Raw genomic sequence first — 24,312 nt, 5'->3', positions numbered from 1 at the left:
CTGTGGCTAGATTTTTGTCGTCTGAAATGTAATGAAAAAAAAAAGACACGTGCTGTCCATTCTAAACAGACAATACTTATTTAAAAACAAACAAACAAAAGAGGTTTTTTAATTCAGAGCAATGTATATAGGATAGATTTCGTATACATTTTTGGAAGATAAAATATATATATAGATATAGAGACATATATATGAATGTTTGGCATACAGTATATGACTAGTTAAGCACCTGAGGAAAAAGGTGAGCAGATTTTATTCTTTCTATGACCTTTTCAACGATGAATTTTAGGGGATGATTTGCACAAAACATACAAAGTGACAAGGTGCTAACATAGAAGCTACCCATCGTCCAAGCGCATGCGTGCATCTGGATCCCCCCCAATTCCCCACCGCCCAACCACCACACCCCCAGCTAGCTTTCTGTGTGTGTGAAAGAGGGAGAGAGTGTAAATCTTTGCTTGCGAGTCTACATCCATCCTTAGAATGAGTCCACTAGAGCCTTAATGATTTACCAACAGAGATATGCCGTAATTATTCAGAGATATTTGCTCAAAAAGACAAATGATGAGTGCACTATATGGACAAAAATATTACTATATACTCATAAATAAAAATGGATGGAGGGATGGATGGAGGGATGGATGGAAAACCCGATTAAAGAAGCTAATTACAGCTAGATTCCAAACGTCAAACAAGCGTCCTTGCTGGCAACAGGATTGTCTTGGAAACCAAAAAACCAACACTGTAGTTCATCATCAAAGGTCTTTGAAAACAAAAAAAATCATCCAACCATTCAGTTATGGATCTAGATTTGAATACTGGGATATTATAAATAAATCCCCAAATATTCCAAAACATTACAAGGTGCGTCTCAAGACGTTTGTCCAAATAGTGTGCCTGATTATATTGAGAACAAACATTGTCACAGTACGTTTGGCTTTGTGAATGGAATCCACCTTTTAGCTGATTGATTTCATTGCTTCGTTCACCCTTCCCATGTGCCCTTCATGATACCACCGCTTTGAGTTGATCCGATATGGGACAAACACAAAAAGAAATATGTGCCAAAAAAAAGAAAGAAAAAACTTTTTTTTTTTAAAAAGAGTAACTTTAAAGTGTATATTTGTCTTTAGGACTTTCTTAGCTGCAGCAATTTTGGAGCTGCTCAGACTCAATAATTATGGTGCCATCTCCTGAAAATCTTGAGAATTGCATTTGATATTTGATAGCTCACTCACTTCTTGACCACCACACAGAACAGGCGGTCATGACTACTAGACTGTGTCCATCACTTTCAAAAGTGCAGAGACAGGCTTTATAATGTCTACGTGTGTGTGTATATACATAAGTACGGGCCTGTGTTTTATCTACTTTTTGACTCTTGCTTTTTCCATTTTGACCTTATAGACTAAAGTATTATTTGCAGTATATGTACATGGAATTGTTTTGAGGAGACACACTTGACACATCATTTGGGGCTAAAACAATCGAAGTGAGGAGGTTATCGTTGTCTTCTTTTCTAATCAACAAAGCACAATCTACATAGAGAAGGTGCGTTGTGACCTTTTTAAAAAGCCCGTCGGAGGTCTGGTCACCCACTGATCTTATCATGGAAGAGTTTTCATTTTCTTTTCACTGTCGTTTTTTTTTCTTCCTTTCCTTGTTTGCACTGTGAAGTTTTTCAATGGTGGATGTTATCCCTTGCAACGTCTCAGGCTTGTCACGCAGCACTTTTGGCAACATAACATCACCAGCCAACGCGCAAAAATAAAACAAATACGCACACGGCGAAGGGAGGCTGCGACGGTTCCGAGACGTTGTGGGTGATATCGCCACCGCGAGAGATGACTTTTGTTACATGCTGTAATACATTTATAATTAAAACATGAACTGCAAAGTCAGTGCTTTGGTATATTTATTCACAATTGACAACACTTAGACAGCTTATTGACACTGTTTGAAATAAAAAGGGTTAAATTCTTTGTCTTCCAGTATGAAAGTGACAATGTTGATGACTCATGTAAATTGCTGCTCAAGAAATTGTGACTTTTTTTTAATTATACGCTACATTGACTTTTCATCTAAAGGCTGCTGCTGCTGGCAAACGGGCTGCGCGGCCTAAAACTAATGCAGCAACTCGGGCCTCCTTGCATACGATAGCAACCAAAGCAGTTCCTTGTTGATGTTGTATTTGGTGTTCTAAGGGGTGGAAAACATCAGGAAAAGCGCATGAGAATTTAAATTGGAGAATTTGAAGGGTGTGTCCCACAGGTACGGTAGTGCTTTGAGATACAAATGCCTAGATTTATCATGTTTTGAGATATGAGTCATCCCTTAGCCCGTTGTCTTGAGTTACGAGCAAAAATCCGAGGCTACGTTCTCACTGTAGGTTTTATACATTCGATCTTTTTATGTACTCATTCAATATCAAAAACAAATGCGACTTTTAATGTGAACACAAAGTGCCCGTGATGTGACATGCAAGGGCACAAAGCACAACGTCAAGAGACGTGCATTAAAAAAATAAATAAGCAGTCATGTGGGGCAGTGTTTACGGAAGTAAATGTGGTCCCACAGGGTGCGCCTCATTTTATCCTCTCATATCGCCAGAGTTGCGGAGCAGGAAGAGGAACAAATATTTCGGAGGTATGAGGCGACGTTCCTCTAGCGCAGGGGTGTCAAACTCGTTTTTTGTTCCGGGCCACTTCGGAGTTACGGCTTCTCTCAGAGGATCGATGCAAAATATCAACGTTGTTTATTACCCATGACAATTTGACATTTCGGTACAGATTTCAGGAAGGATCATGAAAGTTGACACACGTGATTTGCTCCCGCAGGCCACATAAAATGATGTGGAGGGCCGGATCTGGCCTGCGGGCCTTGAGTTTGACACCTGTGCTCTAGCTAATGGGGATATTTACGAAAGATGACATCATGTCATTGCTACGAGTAATAAATTAACTGTGTCCACTTACGCTTCATGTTTCAAGTGAGATTAAATTAAAGTCAAAAACATTGTTACTCAAAACAATGCCGATTGTCAGAACCAGCTTCTCCAGCTTCTCAGTACCACCCATGCACAGCGCATATTTTGCTTCGCTTACATACACTATTTATATCCACATACAAAAGAGACCAAGGTCAGATTTGAAAAAATATTTATTGTTGTTCACACTGCATAAAAAAAAAAAAATCAACACAGGTGTCACATGTGGTGTGGGGGAGAAAAAAATCGGAATTGACTTGCAGTGTGAACATGTGCCGAGTGCCTGAGTGCTGATATCGCAATATTTTTGCTCAGTTCTCACACCCACGTAACATGATTTATGGACGCCTTAATTTTAGCCGTGTTTATTGTATTGGCCCGTGGGAGCCTTGGTCACTTTTTTGGAGCCTTTTCAAAGTGGACCTTTGGCAAAATAGTTTGCTTTGTGGCTTTAGGCTGTTCCACTCGTCCCAGACAAGGTATGCGGTTGCATGTTTTTTTTTGTCTTAATGGTCATAGCATGTCTCTTAAGAGTTCACTCAATGACCATCCATGATGATTACCTAAGATTCATATCACCTATTGGGACCTTTCTGTGGAAAATATCCCTGACAAATGATATATTTTGAAAAATATTCAAGTGTGTTGCATAACAGCACCTTAATTGTTCACCCGAGGGGACACATTTCTTAAGGTGGCTCATACCTCAAATATTGGTTTGCAATATAACGCATAAAATTAATGTGCAAGTTTCTAACTTGGAAAAACTCACACTCGGCACACTCGCAAATAAACGTACCACTACACTTTACGTCCATGAAATTGGGTTGCTTTTGTCAGAATTATGCTAAAATATATGTAGAAGTGCCCCGAGATTGGCTGGTGACATGTACAGGGTACAACGCACCTCTCAGAAAATGGATGGCTACTTTTCCCTATAACAAACAATATATTTAAGTTCCATAGGAAGAGTCAAACTTTTATTTGATTAATTTAAGTCTTATTTCCATAAATATTCCTTAATTCCCAGGGAACATTTCCAACTTTGAAAATTCCTGAAATGTTGCGTCTTTACTAACATGATAGTGAATAAGCTCCGAAACAAACATTCAATCTATTCTTCAAATAAGAGGCAGGTAAACAATGCACCGTCTCAATTTTTCCAACAGGTAGATAGGGTACAAATTCCAAAGGGTCTTCAGTTTAGTAAGGTCCCAACATGAACAGTTTCGAGCCTTTGAATGCTCACGAACTAGTTTGTGCAGTGGTGTAAAAATAAATGGTCACGCCTCATGATATTCCAATCGCAGTTATCACCGTGTTTGCTGCAGAAGTGTCCACCTGTGACTGACAATGCCGCGTTTTACGACTTGTGAGGGAATTCGGAACGCCATCGTCAACCGAAGACCCTTATCAACAGGAGACCACTAACAACACAGCACAGATTCAAATTTGAAATGTCATGCAGAAGAGGTCATTAAATGTATCATCTTTAGCACAGGGGAGGATGGATACTTGAGGACTTTGGTTAGGGCAACTCTGGGCTCTCCTCCCTCTTGACGTCACCGACTTCAGCGTCTGAATGAGCTTCGTTCTCCTCAAGCTCAAACTTCTACAAAAGACACATTCTCATCACTGCGGTGAAATACAAATAATATAAATAAATTCTTTCCGCATACCCCCCGCCCCAAATAAACACAAACCGGCAGGGTGATTTCAGAACATTCACGTTAAAAATATGTTATGTTAATAATCCACAGGGGGTCCTCAGTTTACCGAAGAGTTCCATTACCACGGCGGCGATGTTAACTAAATTTGTACTAAGTCGGAAATGTGCCATAGTCCACCACAAAGTATGCTAAATCCTGTGAAAACCAGTAGGAATGGTGGTAACTGAATGCACCGTCTCGTTTCTAATCTAAACTGAGGACATATTTGCTTTTTGCTCATTTTTCCAAACCGCCACACTTTGTCCTCAAGCTCCAGCATCAAAGTTACAGCTTCGCAAAAGCCATGTGAAACGACGTCGGCTATGAGACCGAAGAAGGATCAATACCTTGGTACTGTATGTTTAAGTGCAACACCACCTAGTGGCACATTTCTCAGGTGGTAAAATCTTATCCATTGAGTTCGTCTTCAAAGAGGACTCCACTAGACTGTACTTGTGACTGATGTTTCCATCCATAAATCTTGAAAAATCTAAGGAATTTTTGTCAAATGATCGTACCTGATATGTACAAAATAACAGGACAGATTGCCAGTGTTGTAACAACACAAAAGAAAGGTGTTGCGGTTGGTCAACTTACCTCCAGTTCTTGCATGACTTCATCAATGAAGTCACTGGGGTTTTGCTTGTATTCCACGGCTCGCTTGATCATCTCTCGAAACATCTGTCAGAACAAGTTAAAAATCAAAGTAGCCAACATTCCTGCTGGGCAATTGGAGCAGCCTGGAATCGTCTCCACGCTACTCGGTTCAAGCAACTGGACCGTAAGAAGGCTCACTTGGTGTATTTTGGATTTTTTATTTGTTTTTGTAAGCACGCGACGAAAATAGTCAAACAGTACAAGAAGAAAGATGAAGCATAATTTTGACAGGAGTATTTTTCTATATGGTGAGGATGAATAGGGACAGTCAGCCCACAGCAATACATTCAGTCAAGCGTGGCCATTTTTACATTTTGCATGCTCTGCCTACAGAGTTAAGTGTCTTGTTTGTTGTTAAGTGTGCTTATTTAATATATACAATCCAGATTTTTTTTACCCCCCCCCATGCCCCCCCCCCCCAGTAAGTTAATTAAGTGCTATGAAACACACATTATTATGTATTATCTGTATGGCTCGACATTAGAATATTATGACAATGTTTTTTGAGGGCAATTATCCCTCTCTGGCCTGATCTTCTTCCGGCCTCTAATTTAATTTTTAATTATAATTTCTTAACTTATCACGGGGCAGGAATAAAACTAGCCAATCAGAGAGTGAAGAGACTGAAGAGACAGAAGCTGTCGTCTCGCAAAGGAGAGTATTAGAGCTTCTTGGACAGTTAATTAGCTTGGGTCAACAATGAAACTTAAAAATAATCATCTGGATTCGGCATAAAGCTGGAACAGCTGGCCTTGAGTCGGCACTGGCACAATGCATGTGGGCCGAACATGGCCCAGGAGTGGCAAAGGAGGCACTGGCTTGACTCTGGCAAACAAGATGAGGGCCAGTTGTGGAGTGAAGTATTTGGGCCAGAAATCAATTTACAACTCCAGCCAGTATTGAGCCACCCTTAAATGCAGTTTCAGATTTATTTTTTCAACACATAGCCTTGTTTTACAATTGCACACCGATGCGGAATTCCATTCATCACACACACACACACACACACACACACACACACACACACACACACACACACACACAGAGGATAATTTAATAAATGAAAAAAATGCATAAAAGACACATAATAGCAGACGCTATCAACAGCACTCTCACATTTACACATTTAATAGCACTCTCCTTAGTTTGTAAGGTGTAGGCAGGGATGATATTTAGATTTTATATGCACGTGTAAATGGTTTAAAACTTCCTTTCTTTATAAATCTTGTTTAATCATAAAGTGCATTACTATATTTTTCAATACCAATTACTTGTTAAAGTTTGTACAATAAGTGAACGACCACGTATAGTAAGGTGTTTTCAGCCGAAAAAAACGACCACGTATAGAAAGGCGTTTTAGCCGGAAAAAAAAATGACCATCTGTCGTAAGTCGTTTTTAGCCGGAAAAAAAAACGACCATGTATCCAGTCAGGCGTTTTTCGCCGGAAAAAAACGACCATGTCTAGGAATCAGTTTTTAGCCAAAAAAAAAAAAAAAAAAAAAAACAAGCATGTATATAGAAAGGCGTTTTTAGCGGAAAAAAACGACCATGTGTAGTAAGGCATTTTTAGTCGGAAAAAAAACGACCGTGTAGAGTAAGGTGTTTTTAGCCGAAAAAACGAGCATGTATATTAAGGCGTTTTTAAACAAAAAAAAAGGCCATGTATAGTAAGGCATTTTTCGACGACAAAAACGACCATGTATAGAAAGGCGTTTTGAGCCTAAAAAAAAGACCATGAATAGTAAGGCGTTTTTCGACGATAAAAACGACCGTCTATAGCCCTCTTCCTCAACTGGCGGACCGCGATCCACGACCGGACCACCGACCTCCTCTGTCCGGGCCTCCTCTGTCCGGACCCGCGGCAAATTGTAAAAAATAATAAATTATAAAGTGATTTTTATGTTATACATTTTCTATTTTTGGACTATAATCTGCGCATTACCGCGATCGCTTGTTAAAATTATCCGTTGTATTATTTGCGTGCACGAACAGATGTATTGCAGAGGACGCAGCAGCGCGACTCTGTGTGTGTATAATGTTTGACGAACTGGAGACGGGGGCATGTCGGCGATAACGATGCGCTGATTGGCTCCTCTGAATTTAAGGTGTGCCCATACATCAGCGTCACGCATTCAAAATGGATGATTGTGTCAGGAAACAGACGCATGCGCGACGCCACAGTGTGCTCACAGCTTCAGCACAGGAGAGCCACACACAGACAATTAGACAAGACAAATCGCGGGACGTTTCGATTGTGTGCAGCTTTGCTCCCGTCTACCCGGGGATCTTTGCAGCTGTTTAACAGCAGAACACCGCAACATGTTAAATGAACATCCCAATGGCGTCCTCAAATAATATTTGCATGCCTCAGACATTGCATTCACCTATAGTGGAAGAACAGCACTGCACATTCCTGTGCTCCCTTGTGTCAGTATTAAAATGGTTCTTAACTCCTCTTCTGATATATTTTTCAATGATTTCAGAGGGGATGTGAAAAGGGGAATTGTACAAATGAAAATAATATTTTTGTTTTCATTTTTAGTATTTATTTTGGTAAAAAGAGTATTTTGTTTTGCTTTTGTTAAATTAAGGGAAAAAAGACAACTACTGTTTAACAAAGTTATAGTAAAAAAGAGTTCCGCTGCATCAACACAATACCTCTCATTATTTGCTGTGTACTGGCAAAGTGAATAATTGTTATTTTCATGCACCCCATTATTGGTTGGTTGTGAGGAGTGTTGATTTGTTTAAGCTTGGCTAGACCATACTAAATGGGCATATAGCCCTGCTCCTCATGACCACCGTGCATGGGACCGGACCTTGGTCTTATAAAAAAAAAAAAAAGTGGACCGACAGCATTTCTAGTTGAGGACCACTGGTCTATAGAAAGGCATTTTGAGCCGAAAAAAACGACCATGAATAGTAAGGCGTTTTAACAAAAAAAAAAACAAAAAAAAACGACCATGTATCGTAAGGCGTTTTTAGCCAGAAAAAAAATCCACCATGTATATAGTAAGGTGTTTTCAGCCGGAAAAAAAGACCACGCATAGTCAGGTGATTTTAGCCGAAAAAAAAGGACCATGGATAGTAAGGCGTTTTTAGCCGGAAAAAAAAGAACAACCATGTCTAGTAAGCCGTTTTTAGATGGGAAAAAACGACCATGTGTAGTAGGGCGTTTTTAGCCGAAAAAGAAAACGACGATGTAAAGTCAGGCGTTTTTAGCCGAAAAAAAGGACCATAAATAGTAAGGCGTTTTTGACTGAAAAAAATGACCACGTATAGTAAGGCGCTTTCAGCCGAAAAAAATATTGAGAAGAAAAGAGGACATGGAGAGTGCAACAATTTGATGGACAGAAAAATACCGTTCAAGAGTAAGCTGCATCCGAAGTTGGACTTTGTGTTCACTGTTAAATAAAGAAAAGTGCGTTTTTCCAGTGTATGTGGAGTTATATGTGAGGTTCACAAATTATGACAATAAACATATTTTTATATAAAGTCGTTTTTGAGACTTTTTTTAAATGTGGGTCAAATATGGCTCATGAAAGATGTGGCTTAGTTGAGGTTGAATTCAAGCTGATATCAGGAACCTGTTCTGGCCCAGCGTACGGCCGGAGTAGGGCCAGATATGGTTTTACAATACGGCTCAGATCTGGGCCGAATGCGGCCCACATCATGGATGCCAGACGTGGGCCACTGCAGGACCGTCATTCATTGAGGTATGTGGGCCGAGTGTACGTGCCGTGTCTGCCCCAGAGCTGGGCCAGACTAATTTTGCTGACTGGGAAGAAAACTCATACATGCAAGAAAACGTGTACCGGTACTTGAAATTGTGTGACCAACGGTGAAAACGGGTGCCCCCGGATGGGTCCGCTGGCGTAAAAAAAAAAATAAAGAAGACAAGACCTCATACCTTAACAACGTTCGTGCCATCGGCTGCAGATACAAAGTAAAAAGGGAGTCCTTTCTTCTTGGCAAAGTTGAAACTCCGTTGTGTCACCTTCATGTCAGCTGCAGATGGAAAGAAACTGGGCTTTGTGTTGTCATTGTCATTGTTAGTTATGTGGCACTGAAAAACAATGGATGCCCACCATCGATCTTGTTGGCCACCACACAACAGGGGATCTCGGGTCGATACTCTCTCAGCTCCTTGTACCAGTTGGCCAAGTTTTTGTAGGTGATTTTCCTCTGAATGTCGAAAACCTTATGTGTGGAACAAGCCAAAAGAGATGCTATTTGAAATTAACAGGAATTGGGCTTTGAACTGCAGTGTAAATCCAGCCAAGGTGCACAGTCATTGTTTTAAGTCACATTGTAACAACGTACAAGTGTATGTTGTTGAAGTGTATGTCAAACGATGCTCACCATTGCATGAGTCTTACCATGATGCAAGCGTGGGCTTTGTGGTAGTATGAGGGGTGCATGCTCTGAAATCTCTCCTGACCAGCCGTGTCCCAGAAATCTGTTGATGAGATCAGATGTGACCAGGAAGGGTGACACAAATTGGGTGTGAGCATAGTTCTAGGGTTTTTTTTTACACTGGTTGCACTTGTGCTCCCAAAATGTTTTCTTTGTTGCATATGCAAAAAAGTGAGCTGCGCCCAAAGTTGCAACACCATCACATTCAATACTGCAGTTTGATAGTTTCTCTCCGATTTTTTTTTTAACCAAGAATGTGACATGTCTTTTTAAGCAATATTGACTGGTAAATGATGAACAAACAATCTGGTCATTATTAAGTGCTATATTTTAATCACAATTTCATAAAATAGGTAACAAACTCAAAAGTATTGGTGCTTCAAGTGTTTTGTGTCAGTGTTGGCTATGACTTTTTAACATATGGGTCTAAACATTCAAGAAATTGTCAATTATCCTAGGCCTGCCAAGATAACAATTTTTAGAATGATATATTCTCCTGAAAACTATAATGATAAACAATATGGTTGTTGTTTTTTTTTTAAATGCTTGAACCCAATGAAGGCTTTCAGAGTCACGGCTTTCCTCGTCTTTTCTTGCCCGCCCCTGTAAAGGCTGGTCGCACAGGTGAAACCTCTTATTTTTTATTTTTAGGAGTACTGTTGAGAAATTGTTTGTCTGGGCACCCAAATTGGTCTCGGTTTATAATAATAATAATAATGCATTTTATTTAAAAGCGCCTTTCATGCCACCCAAGGACACTGTACAAACAATAAGAAAATACAATGTAAAAATTTGTAAACGAGATGTTATATAAAAACAGGACATAAAATCATAAAAACATAGGAAATGGAAGAGTTATGTGTTGTAGGCAATTCTGAACAGGTGTGTTTTTAGTCGGGACTTGAAAGTGGAAAGAGGTATGCAGTTTTGGAGGTCCGGAGGTAGGTTGTTCCAGAGCTTTGGAGCTCTGGAACAATCTGGATCAATCGTGACTGAAGGCTCTGGCTCCCATGGTGATCAGTCGGGCAGGGGGCACTGACAGGCGGAGGGAGGACGAGGATCTGAGGGAGCGAGAGGGGATATGCACCTGGAGAAGGTCAGATAGGTAAGGAGGGGCCAGGTTGTGGATGGCCATATATGTATATAGAAGCAGTTTGTAGTTGATTCGATGTTGAACAGGGAGCCAGTGGAGCTGTTGGAGAACGGGGGTGATGTGCTGGTGGGAAGATGTTTTTGTGATGATACGAGCAGAGGCGTTCTGAACCAGCTGGATTTTATGAAGGGACTTTTGAGGTAGACCGAAGAGGAGAGCGTTGCAGTAATCAAGGCGGGATGTGACAAGACTGTGGACAAGGATAGCAGTGGTGTGGGGGGTGAGGGAAGGGCGAAGTCTGGTAATATTGCGGAGGTGGAAATAAGCAATGGTGTTGATATATGAATGGAAGGTGAGCATGCTATCCAGGATGACACCCAGACTCTTAACCTGGGGGGAGGGGGACACGAGGGAACTGTCAATGTTGAAGGAAAAACTGTTTACTTTGGATAAAGTGGATTTGGTGCCAAGAAGGAGGACTTCAGTTTTATTAGCATTTAATTTAAGAAAGTTTGTTGTGAACCATGTTTTGAGTTCGGAGAGGCAAGAGGTGAGGGAGGGGGGTGGGAGTATGGAGTTTGGCTTGCAGGAGAGGTAGAGCTGGGTGTCATCAGCAAAGCAGTGAAAGTGGATGTTAAATTTGCGGAGGATATGGCCAAGAGGCAGGAGGTAGATGATGAAGAGAAGTGGACCTAGGACAGATCCCTGTGGTACACCTGTGGTGACTGGGGCGGGGGCCTTTGAGGTGAATGATTTGAGCTGAATGATTTGAGCTGGACAAACTGTGTGCGGCCAGTGAGGTAGGAGTGGAACCAACTGAGGGGAGTGTGGGAGAGACCAATGGAGGAGAGTCTTTTGAGGAGGATAGGGTGAGAGATTGTGTCAAAGGCAGCGCTCAAGTCTAAGAGGATGAGGATGGAGACTAAACCGGAGTCAGATGCTATGAGGAGATCATTTACAATACGGATTAGGGCAGTCTCTGTGCTGTGGCGGGGGCGGAAACCTGACTGAAAGGGTTCATAGAGAGAGTGAAGGGACAGGTGGGAGTGGAGTTGAGCAGCAACAGTTTTTTCAAGGATTTTTTAGATAAATGGAAGGTTGGAGATGGGGCCACTTTATACCCCTAGTGTGTGCGTGTGCGTGTGTGCGTGTGTGCGTGTGTGCGTGTGTGCGTGTGCGTGTGTGTGTGCGTGTGTGTGTGTGTGTGTGTGTGGCACATACCCACTGATACGGTCCTATTGGCCAGAGTGGCTGTATGTTTGTAGAGTGTCAAAGCGTACGTTGACAACTGTTGTGGGCGACTGAAGAAGGAATTAAGAAATAATTAAGTAATTTTCCCCAGAATGAATAGCGAGTCAGCTTGCCTTGTTTTAATCGGGAACATAGTTGCACAACTGGCAACTGATGACTGCTGCAGTAAAGCGTAGGCCGTGGAGTACAATACAGTACTGCAGAATCCAGAAAACTTGTAAAGTATAGATTGTCAGTACTTTTACCACCTCTGCTTTGGACAGTGCAATGTAATAGTAGTAGCAATAGGTTATTAGACAAAGGTAGGAGTTGGATCAGGATTTTTTTTTTTTTTTTGGTTTTACGTTATGCTATTTGGCAAACGATCAGTTATGTGTGTGGTTTTGGTCATTCATTCCCACACGTTTGGAAGCAATTGTAGCTTCACAGGGGCATCATGGTACCGGAAATATCATTCCCCATGGAATGTCATAAGGCGATGTAATGTGTTGGTAACCCAATACTTTTGTCCGTGTAGTGGTTGTCCCTCCACGCAAAGGATACTATTCGTCCAGGAGAAACCTCTCCATCAGCCTGAAGAAGAGAAGAAATGTTTCAAACCAACAAGTTCACAATGACAGTTGCTTTTTGACAACTTACTTAGATTTACCGACGGCACTGTCTCCCAGACAGATGATCTTCACTTGTTCGTCCGCATCGTACTTCTTTTGGTCCAGCTCGGATATTTTGTGATCATCATCTTCAGCGGCCATTTCCTAACCTCCTCCTGCACCTTCTAGATTGTTTTTATTCGTCTCCGCTTCAAATTAAAACGATTTCGACATTGCGAAATAGCTTCCCAACGTAACTAAGAGTGGTTCACCGCGTCCGCCGGCTTGTTAGCAGAGACGTATCAACGTGTGTGCGTTATTTTTCGCCTCTGTGCATTTGATTGATTAGTTGTCGGTTTAAAAGAAATCAAACCGACGAGTAGAGAACGACTGCAGCTGAGGAAACATTTTGTCTAAATGAAACGAGTGGATTTTACACGTAATTGTGCACTCTGATTTGCTAACTGGCCGATCGAGGCGAATAAACGAATTACGACGGATATTAAGTTACATTTTCAACCACCTTGCGACTATTTATAACGTATATATCTGTATGCATTTATATCTTGTATAGTCAACTCTATCGCTGTAAAAATGTAAAATATCTTTCCGTTTATAAACGTACAAATCCGTATTGGGGGTTTGTGTTTCTATGCAACGGGGACGCCCAAAGGACCTCTTCTTCGACTTGGCTGTCCTTACTAGTGCCTGTCAGAAAGTTCTTTGACATGGTACATTCCTGTTACCTTAGCAACGTTTTGTTTCTTAAACTTTAGTAGTAAAACGTTCTGATTAAAATGTTTTTAATCGTGTTTGCAAATGCGCAGTTTAAAGAAATGACTTCAATTTTGCATTGCACTATGAAACTGCATTCGTCACATTTTTTGATCAGTTATTTTTCATAGATCTTGTACTGTACTTTGCTGTTCTTACGTAACTTATCTTTGCAACAAGATGCGACATACATCAAACCACAAGTGGAACTAAATTAATCAGTGCTCGAACGGACTTACTCCATTGTTGTGATTTCGCATTGATATAAGGTTTTATGTTTGCAATACAATCTGGGTGGTTAATTATTGATTTACACGAAATGAAATGATGAAATGGATAGCGTTTTTAGAGAAATTATGGTTTTCTCAAGATTTTGGCACTTTTCCAAACAACGGTTTTGAAGAAACTCAAATGCTTAGAATATCCTTATACTCTTTTATTGCAAAATATTCTAGAGCTGATTCACAAAACAGGTACAACATTAAAATTGCAGTGTGGTGTGTAATTTTCTTTCTCAACATTTTTTTTAAATAATACAAAAATACTTATATATAAAACATGGTGACCTTGTAGTTAGCACGTCTGCCTCAGTTCTGGAGTTCTGGACGGGAACCCAGACTCACGCCCACCCTGTGTGAAGTTTGCATGTTTCTCATGCTTGCATGAATTTTCTTCAGGCACTACAGCTTTCTACAACATTTTAGAAACATGCATTTTTGGTCCACTGATCAATCGAAATTGTCCATACTCTGGGTGACTTTTTTGGAAGGAGGTGGGGGGTGGCGTAGGGATGGGGGGGGGGGGGGGGGGTCAATATATGCCCTGCAATTGACGGGCGACCAATACAGGCCCTGCCTCTCTCCCAAAGTCAGATGAGATAGGCTCCAGCTCAACCTAGACCCTCATGAGGACAACCACTAAAATGAATGCGAAATATGATACCCAAATAATAAAATCGATCTATTTTGTGGTTGCTATAATCATGATTGGCCTTTTTTTTTGCTGTTTCTGAGGGTGTGCCATCCCTATGAGGATGTTGAGACAGTGCGTGTGACATAAAGTGTTTGGTAATAGCTGCTCTCAAGTGGAAAGTGCATTCATTGTCTTTCAGTTGGACCCTCCTTTTCATTCCCACAAGATGTATTTTACCCCTTTGATCAGCGTGAAGTTAAATAAGTGTTAATGAGCGTTGAGAACGATCCAAGTCCGTAAGGGGGATTAGGGTGTTTTCCGAATGATGTCTTCCAAAGCTGAAGGATGGGGCTTTTACATGTGAGGTTGTGACCTAGAACATAAAAGGCCTTCATTCAAATAATCCAACATTGATATAACAGTATGTGTCAATTACTTCAATGCAACAAATTGTATTGTTAACCTACTAAAATAGTTGCCCAGTACAATGACAATAATACTTAACTACATTTATATTTTCATAAGTACCAGTACATGTGGCTAGAGAGCAAAGCGCTGAGAGTCTCTATCGGTTGCTCTTATGGAAGGTCTCCCATTTCTATCTGCTCGATTTCCCTTTACATTTAGTATAAAAAGAGTAAAGCCTCCTGCCTTCTCAGGGCAGTAGACTCCAGGTGCTGGTGTCTTTGTAAAGCTTGTAGGTAGGAAGTTGCGGGCTGGCATGCTGTACTCTGGAGATTTCCTAAGGTAAGTTTTGGGGTCCACAGCTTGATAGGCTGCAGGGCCCGGAGTCTGCAAGAGGATGTATCAATTAAACCAGGATGGATAAAGAAAACATAAAATAAGGTCTTATATATGTCTACCTGTGCCAAATCATTAAAAAAGTTGCCAATTTTGCTGCGACCACAGATTGTGTGTGAAGGCACTGCGGGTATGTTCACAGTTTTGGATCCCAGAACAGGAGGCAACATGTTGGATGCTGGACCTGCAGTGACAGGCAGAATATTATGTATCGCATACACTGTATGAGGATCAAAGGTCAGAGGCAGATGGATGGTAAATAGAGGGCACAAGGTCACTGCCCCAACATGCACGGCGGTAACGTTACTTGAAGAATAAACAGGACAACAGACGTTCCCACTTCCCTTGGTTTCAGTAGCCAGTGAGGGTGCACACTCAGGTTTTGTTCAATAGTTTGAGAAGCATATATTGACACACATGCACCCAGTGTCACCACTTATGAGTCTCTCTCTCTTTTTCTTTATATATATACAGTATATATGATCTATCAGTAGAATGTTACCAGGAGTGGTCTGGTAGCTTGGCACTGCTTGTTTCCACCTTGTAGACAACGTGTAAGCAGGAGAGGAACGAAACGTGGCCTTCTCTGAATTTGCAATGTGGTAGCAGTCTAAAAAAAAAAGCACAAAAAAATATGCAATTACTGTCATCTTGTTTACTGACCACCATCGCAACAGTCCAATAATTATGTGTTTTGCTCACTGGGTGCAGGGATTTCCTCTCGCGCCCGCTCCTTCCGGCGTCTGCCAAATGAAAATGCCGGTGTTCCATCACGGCCAGTTTTTGTGATGTTGGAGGGGATAAAGTGGGCAGGTCCAGGTGAGATTTGTTGTTTGCTCGTGTGACAGGTTTTGCCAAAAGTGTAACTTGGTGCTTTGTATTTTGTCGGATCGTGGTTATTCGCGCCTAGTTAAGACGGGAAGGCACAGATGTTAGCACTAATCATAACATCCATCCAGTCATCCAATCATTATCTAAGCCGCTTATCCTCACGAGGGCCATGGGTATGCTGGATTCTTCCCAGCATTCTTGTGTGCCCTGCGATTGGATGGAAACAAGTTTAGAGTGTACCCCGCCGACTGCCCAAAGACAGCTGGAATAGGCTCCAGCACGCCCGCGACCCTCATGAGGATAAGTGGATTAGAAATTGGATGGCTGAATAAAAATAATGATAATACTAAAAATCATAATCAGAATGCCTGTAATATAGTAATTTATTTACTAGTAGTTATGAATTAAAGGTTAGGTTCAGGTACAGGTAGATTTTTGTTTTTCCTGAATCATAGCTATAAAGTACAACACAAGGTAAAATCCATATTGTGCAAGATTTTCTAGGTAAAAAAAAAAAAAAAAGAAAAAACACAACTATAAAAACAAACAAACATATCTCAAAACCCCAAAAAGTAAACAATTGTAAAATCAGCATCAAAGATACCTTTGGGTACACATTAAAGCCATCTCTGACTAAAATTTCCTGTTGACCAACATATTCAGATATCTCTGAAAGATTATGCAGTGAATATGGGGTTGAATTCAGGATGATTTTTCTTCCGCAATCTGCTTGTAAATGCTAAACTTCCTCTTTACGACACAAAACCTGAAGCAGAGTGCACACACAAAAATCGGGGAACACCCCCACACCCCTCCTTTCAATCCAAGTCAGCAAAGGATGTCACTGAAAAATGAGTGTACTGTGGGGTGTCTTCACAGTGATTTAACCCCTCCCAAACCTGCTCAGAAAACAGTCAGGGCTTGGTTACCAGGCTAACTGATAACCCATTTTTACATACTTTAAAAAAATGCTAAATTAAATCCAGCGGCAGCTCGGAAATGGCCGGTTTTGCCTGATGTGTGATGTGTCTTTCTGACCTGCATTTTGTGGCGTTGCTTAATAAAACGATTAATTTTGACAGTTAACACACACAAACAAGCACAAACGACCGAACAAGTTCATGTCAAATTCAACTTTTCGCTTGCTGCACAGCTGTAGCACCATTCTGATATTTGATCAATTTTGTAATTTGCATGTTTTCAACATAGGTGCAAGGGATTGATTTGTGTAAAGCAGAGGTTCCCAAACTTTTTGGATCGAAGATCTACTTTTCGATCAACTCACCTCCCGGGATCAACCCTTACCGGCGCGCGCACACGCACACACACGCGCGCGCGCACGCCATGATGAGAAACAGCCTGATAGGAGGCCTGCGACGCTCTTTTGCAGCCTGTTAACTATCGTAGCTCACACGTACCATTTTAAAGTGCTTCCCTGGGCCCTTCTAGATTCCTATTGTTTGCTCGGGCCCTCTGTGAATTGTACACGAAGCAAACTCTGAATGAGAATCATGACGATAAAAGATAGAGCCAACAGCTCTGATCACAAGCTGCAATTGCAAACTGCTGAGCTAACAACTTCCGGTGACGTAATCACACGCCACCATAAATTTAAGATTTACCTGCTTTATTTTATTTTCTTTGTGAAAATGAGACTGATAAGATGATTAGGATGCAGTGTATATTAACACAAAAAATATATTACTAACATGAACAAAGACACACAAATGGTTGTTTTTTTTTCTTCTCGACACTCCTCGGATCTACTTGGGACCTGTCTTAGATCTACCGGTAGATCAGCATCTACCTAATGGGCACCCCTGGTGTAAAGGATAAAGACATAGGCCATTACTTGTGGAAATACACTATGTGAGTTTTACCTGTGAGCGAAGGAAGTGCATACAGGGATCTTTTGGGCCCCACCACCCCGCCAACATTAGGCTTTTCGCCAGGCATGAGCTAAATGAAGAGTAGATATGAATTGATTGATACATGTTTTCACTGTATTTGAAGAGGTGAACACATTTAAATATTAGGTTAAAATGAGCACAGCGATCGTATGCCATTTGTGTCAGGCAAACTAAATGCATTGCTGGATGGGTGGATGGATGCATGGATGGATATTATATGAGCAAAGGTTTATCTTAGTAAAGGTTTATCTATGTAAACTTTACAACATGTACTGTACATTTTGATGGGTGATTTTGAATTCAGTTACCGGTATTTTTTTTAAATGCTTGAAAAAGCTGGTTCCCTTTCTAATAGAATTAAACTCACTGGAGTTAAATACAGATATTCCTATATGTTCATTAGTGTGTTTATTTAGGAGTGTTAATTACTAATAGATATGATAATGTCGTTTCAATTATTTGTATTAATTAACACTTCATAGATCACTGGCTCATTACTCTGGCTCCTAACTGTGATAATTTAATAACATTCTAAACTGCAAGTGAAATAATTTAAAGTAACGCTTAATGTAGCAAATATACAACGTGAAACATTTTTGAGCATGCACTAACCTGTCACGGGCGCTCTTTGACTTCCGGTGAAATTGGAACACGCCTAATACTATCACATGCTAACCAAACCAAATGCTATCGTGCAATTAATTCATCCTGACGCCGGCCCTTGCGTTCGACATCATTAGAGGCCAAAAATGATGATGTATTTTGGATTAGGGTGGCGTGTGCGCGAAACACAGAGCACATAAACATGCGGTGAGTAGCAATGACGTCATAGCGACTGGTTGCTGCTCCACGGGGGACAGGGGCCGAGTTTTGTTCCGGAAATATTCAGCAGATGGCGCTATGATGACAACAAAAACAACGTCGCCTGTATTGACTCGTGCTCATTTTTAAATGGATGACGTTTTGTGTTCTTGCGGACCATCGCAGCCACATTCTTTTTTTTTTCAGTTGAAGTGCTTGTAGTAGAAAATACAAATGTCCGTTTTCAAATGTATGGAGGAAGAATAAAAAGTAAAAGTCGCCAGAAAAATAAACACAGTACTCAAGAACTACCTGAAAAATCTTAAATACACTAATGAAGTCAGGGGGGCGGCCCGGTAGGCCAGTGGTTAGCACGTCGGCTTCACAGTGCAGAGGTACCGGGTTCGATTCCAGCTCCGGCCTCCCTGTGTGGAGTTTGCATGTTCTCCCCGGGCCTGCGTGGGTTTTCTCCGGGTGCTCCGGTTTCCTCCCACATTCCGAAAACATGCGTGGCAGGCTGATTGAACTCTCAAAATTGTCCCTAGGTGTGAGTGTGAGGGTGAATGGTTGTTCGTTTCTGTGTGCCCTGCGATTGGCTGGCAACCGATTCAGGGTGTCCCCCGCCTACTGCCCGAAGACAGCTGGGATAGGCTCCAGCACTCCCCGCGACCCTAATGAGGATCAAGCGGCTCGGAAGATGAATGAATGAATGAAAGTCAGGGGCGGGAGACAGAAAATATACAGTCGAGCAGGCAGGTAACGCAAAACTGGACCTCACAGAGGGGTGGCCATATGCTTTCACAAAAATCCTTCGCATTCTTGTAACATACTCTAAGACGTTATTTTTTTAACGATAACATCCACTCTCAGGGTTTCACAAAATAAAATGCAGAGTTTTATCCAATATAAGCAGGAACAAGTCTTAGTAAAGAGCAAAGTTTTGCTGACTTAATTACCATAGATAATGTCATTTTCTTTGCCGTTGCTTTGCTTTTGTGTTGTAGCACATGTCTACTTCTACCTCCTGTACAGATTAGCTAGCTACTGTAACACTGATTGTCAACTGTCACCGACAGATTCAGCCATCCATCTATCCGCTTATCCTCTCTAGGGTCGTGGGAGCCTATCCCAGCTGTTTTGGGCCAGTCGGCGGGTACATCCCAAATTGGTCGTCAATCTCAGGGCATAAGATAAAAGAAAAACCTTTAATTGTCTCACAATGGAGAAATTCCAAATACATAGAGGAAGAACCATTCACACTCATTCACACCTAGGGACAATTTAGAACATTCCATTAACCTTACATGCATGTTTTTGGAATATGGGAGGAAACTGGTGTACCTGGAGAAAAACAACACATGCATGGAGAGAACATGCAAACTCCACGCAGGAGGGCCGAAGCCGCAGTCGATCCCTGCACCTCTGCAATAGTTATTTATCTATAGTTTTAATTTAACCTATCGTGCAAGACCCCAATTTGGTTTGGTTTGTTTGTTTATTGAACATAAAACATATACAGTAATATCCATCCATCCATCCATCATCTACCGCTTATCCGGGGCCGGGTCGCGGGGGCAACAGCTTTAGCAGGGAAGCCCAGACTTCCCTCTCCCTAGCTACTTCTTCCAGCTCTCCCCGGGGGATCCCGAGTCGTTCCCAGGCCAGCTGGGTGACATAGTCTCTCCAGCGTGTCCTGGGTCTTCCTCTGGGTCTCCTCCCGGTGGGACATGACCGGAACACCTCACCGGGGAGGCGCTCAGGAGGCATCCGAATCAGATGCCCAAGCCACCTCATCTGGCTCCTCTCGATGTGGGGGAGAAGCGGCTCGACTCTGAGCCCCTCCCGGATGACTGAGCTTCTCACCTTATCTCTAAGGGAGAGCCCGGACACCCTGCGGAGAAAACTCATTTCAGCCGCTTGTATCCGGGATCTCGTTCTTTCGGTCACGACCCATAGCTCGTGACCATAGGTGAGGGTTGGGACGTAGATCGACCGGTAAATTGAGAGCTTCGCCCTTTGGCTCAGCTCCTTCTTCACCACGACAGACCGATACAACGTCCGCATCACAGCAGACGCTGCACCGATCCGCCTGTCGATCTCCCGCTCCCTCCTACCCCCACTCGTGAACAAGACCCCAAGATACTTGAACTCCTCCACTTGGGGTAAGATCTCCTCCCCGACCCGGAGGGGGCACTCCACCCTTTTCCGACTGAGGACCATGGTTTCAGATTTGGAGGTGCTGATTTTCATCCCCACCGCTTCACACTCGGCTGCGAAACGCTCCAGTGAGAGTTGGAGAGCCCCGTTTGAAGGAGCCAACAGCACCACATCATCTGCAAAAAGCAGGGATGAAATACTGAGGCCCCCAAAACGGACCCCCTCAACGCTTCGGCTGCGCCTAGAAATTCTGTCCATAAAGGTTATGAACAGAATCGGCGACAAAGGGCAGCCTTGGCGGAGTCCTACCTCCACTGGAAACGATTCCGACTTACTGCCGGCAATGCGAACCAAACTCTGACATCGGTGGTATAGTGACCGAACAGCCCGTATCAGGGGGTTCGGTACTCCATACCCACGAAGCACCCCCCACAGAACTCCCCGAGGGACACGGTCAAACGCCTTCTCCAAGTCCACAAAACACATGTAGACTGGTTGGGCGAATTCCCACATACCCTCAAGGACCCTGCTAAGGGTGTAGAGCTGGTCCACTGTTCCACGGCCGGGACGAAAACCACACTGCTCCTCCTCAATCTGAGGATCGACTTCCTGACGGACCCTCCTCTCCAGCACCCCTGAATAGACCTTACCAGGGAGGCTGAGGAGTGTGATCCCTCTGTAGTTGGAACACACCCTCCGGTCCCCCTTTTTAAAAAGAGGGACTACCACCCCGATCTGCCAATCCAGAGGCACTCTCCCTGTTGTCCACGCGATGTTGCAGAGGCGTGTCAACCAGGACAGCCCCACAACATCCAGAGCCTTGAGGAACTCCGGGCGGATTTCATCCACCCCTGGGGCCTTGCCACCGAGGAGCTTTTTAACCACATCGGTGACTTCAACCACAGAGATAGGAGAGCCCACCTCAGAGTCCCCGGGCTCTGCTTCCTCCAAGGAAGGCGTGTTGGTGGAGTTGAGGAGGTCTTCGAAGTACTCTGCCCACCGGTTCACAACGTCCCGAGTCGAAGTCAGCAGCGCCCCATCCCCACTGTACACAGTGTTAGTGGTGCACTGCTTCCCCCTCCTGAGACGTCGGATGGTGGACCAGAATTTCCTCGAAGCCGTCCGGAAGTCGGCTTCCATGGCCTCACCGAACTCTTCCCACGCTCGGGTTTTTGCCTCGGCGACCACCGAAGCCGCGGCCCGCTTGGCCAATCGATACCTGTCAGCTGCCTCTTGGGTCCCACAGGCCATAAAGGCTCGATAGGACTCCTTCTTCAGCTTGACGGCATCCCTTACTGCTGGTGTCCACCAGCGAGTACGGGGGTTGCCGCCACGACAGGCACCAACCACCTTACGGCCACAACTCAGATTGGCCGCCTCAACAATAGAGGCACGGAACACGGTCCACTCGGGCTCAATGTCCCCCGGCTCCCCCGGAACATGGGAAAAGCTCTGTCGGAGGTGGGAGTTGAAACTCCTTCTGACAGGGGATTCCGCCAGACGCTCCCAACAAACCCTCACTATACGTTTGGGTCTGCCAGGACGGACCGGCATCTTCCCCCACCATCGGAGCCTACTCACCACCAGGTGGTGATCAGTTGACAGGTCCGCCCCTCTCTTCACCCGAGTGTCCAGAACATGCGGCCGCAAATCCGATGATACCACAACAAAGTCGATCATCGAACTGCGACCTAGGGTGTCCTGGTGCCAAGTGCACATATGGACACTCTTATGTTTGAACAAGGTGTTCGTTATGGACAATCCGTGACGAGCACAGAAGTCCAATAACAAAACACCACTCGGGTTCAGATCGGGGGGGCCGTTCCTCCCAATCACGCCCCTCCAGGTCTCACTGTCATTGCCACGTGAGCATTGAAGTCCCCCAGCAGAACAAGGGAGTCCCCAGCAGGAGTACTCTCCAGCACACCCTCCAAGGACTCCAAAAATGCTGAGCTGCTGTTTGGTGCATATGCACAAACAACAGTCAGGACCCGTCCCCCCACCCGCAGGCGGAGGGAGGCAACCCTCTCGTCTACCGGTGTGAACCCCAATGTACAGGCACTGAGCCGGGGGGCAATGAGTATGCCCACACCTGCTCTGCGCCTCTCACCGTGAGCAACTCCAGAGTGGAAGAGAGTCCAACCCCTCTCGAGAGAACTGGTACCAGAACCCAGGCTGTGTGTGGAGGCAAGTCCGACTATATCCAGTCGGAAATTCTCTGCCTCACACACCAGCTCGGGCTCCTTCCCTGCCAGAGAGGTGACATTCCATGTCCCAAGAGCTAGCTTCTGCAGCCGAGGATCGGACCGCCAGGGTCCCCGCCTTTGGCTGCCGCCCAGCTCACATTGCACCTGACCCCTTTGGCCCCTCTCATGGGTGGTGAGCCCATGGGAAGGGGGACCCATGTTGCCTCTTCGGGCTGTGCCCGGCCGGGCCCCATGGGTGTAGGCCCGGCCACCAGGCGCTTGCCAACGAGCCCCACCTCCAGGCCTGGCTCCAGAGGGGGGCCCCGGTGACCCGCGTCCGGGCAAGGGAAACCTTGGTCCATATATTTTGCTCATCATAAGGGGTCTTTGAACCGTGCTTTGTCTGGCCCCTCACCTAGAACCTGTTTGCCATGGGTGACCCTGCCAGGGGCATAAAGCCCCAGACAACTTAGCTTCTAGGATCATTGGGACACACAAACCCCTCCACCACGGTAAGGTGACGACTCACGGAGCAGTATATATATACAGTAATAATTTGACAGAAAATAAGGTAGATAAAAAAGTAAAAGAAAGAAATCAGTCTTCATTCAACACAGTTATTATGTTCAAGGGAGTAGGATGAAGTAAAAAAACGTATCTAGTCCTACCCCGTTATGTGTTTATATCTACTAAATCATTTTTATATCAATCAGAAAAGAAAAAGTAAGAAGAAGTCTCCATTAAGGCTCATACTTTACCCTTAACCGTGATATTTTCACAACTTTTGGTTTGTATCGGGATTATATACATCCTCACCCTGGCACTCTTGTCAATTTTCTCTTGTATTCATAATGGATATTGCAATACCTTTCTCTATTTATCAACTGAGTTCTGATTTATCATTATATTTAATGTTTAGAATTTATCATTTTAACTCTGATTGGTGTAGGTTGTTTGTACTATTTTTTTTAATTTGTTTTTGAACTCAGCAAGCGATTTACTCTGCTGGCAACACACAGCTGTACGTCATACGTCACACAATCAGGAAAAAAAATAGTTATATAATACACAGACGTCATTGTTTAGCAAGGTTGCCTAAATACTCAAAAAGGAAAATATTTTTCGTTTGTTTCAAATTTTACATACTGTACTTAGGAACTACACGCCCTATTAAGGCCACTGTTGAATGAAACATGCACTTCTGGTAAATTCCACGACATTTCATAACCTGATGAGT

At 43.3% G+C, this 24,312-nt stretch overlaps 3 protein-coding genes and 1 long non-coding RNA gene across 4 annotated transcripts in view; 1 reads left to right on the top strand and 3 right to left on the bottom strand.

Annotated features, from left to right (window-relative positions):
• Nucleotides 1-1,650, top strand: part of LOC127597338 (uncharacterized) — a 4,337-nt gene extending 2,687 nt beyond the window's left edge. The window contains exon 2 of the long non-coding RNA XR_007961625.1: nt 1-1,650. This exon is cut by the window's left edge and continues 568 nt beyond it. This is a non-coding gene — a long non-coding RNA (uncharacterized LOC127597338).
• The window catches only part of LOC127597330 (lithostathine-1-alpha-like), a 172,012-nt gene that overhangs the window by 97,135 nt on the left and 50,565 nt on the right, over nt 1-24,312 (bottom strand). The gene's annotated exons all lie outside the window — the stretch shown is intronic.
• rabl2 (RAB, member of RAS oncogene family-like 2) lies at nt 1,899-13,385 on the bottom strand. Its single transcript, XM_052060309.1, has 8 exons — nt 12,753-13,385; nt 12,657-12,686; nt 12,084-12,163; nt 9,733-9,812; nt 9,442-9,553; nt 9,264-9,361; nt 5,293-5,376; nt 1,899-4,598 (listed from the first exon to the last, which is right to left on the bottom strand). Exons 1-8 carry the CDS (start codon nt 12,863-12,865, stop codon nt 4,515-4,517), a joined length of 681 nt encoding a protein of 226 aa, XP_051916269.1. The 5' UTR covers nt 12,866-13,385; the 3' UTR covers nt 1,899-4,514.
• LOC127597336 (outer dense fiber protein 3-B-like) lies at nt 14,265-19,040 on the bottom strand. The gene is made up of 7 exons (XM_052060338.1): nt 18,544-19,040; nt 17,902-17,980; nt 15,893-16,096; nt 15,693-15,800; nt 15,253-15,374; nt 15,041-15,181; nt 14,265-14,762 (listed from the first exon to the last, which is right to left on the bottom strand). Exons 2-7 carry the CDS (start codon nt 17,975-17,977, stop codon nt 14,646-14,648), a joined length of 768 nt encoding a protein of 255 aa, XP_051916298.1. The 5' UTR covers nt 17,978-17,980; nt 18,544-19,040; the 3' UTR covers nt 14,265-14,645.

This window comes from Hippocampus zosterae, chromosome 3, assembly GCF_025434085.1.
Source record: "Hippocampus zosterae strain Florida chromosome 3, ASM2543408v3, whole genome shotgun sequence".
Lineage (NCBI taxonomy): Eukaryota > Metazoa > Chordata > Actinopteri > Syngnathiformes > Syngnathidae > Hippocampus > Hippocampus zosterae.
Note: the sequence above shows the minus strand (reverse complement) of the source record. Positions and strands in the feature narration are given on the sequence as shown.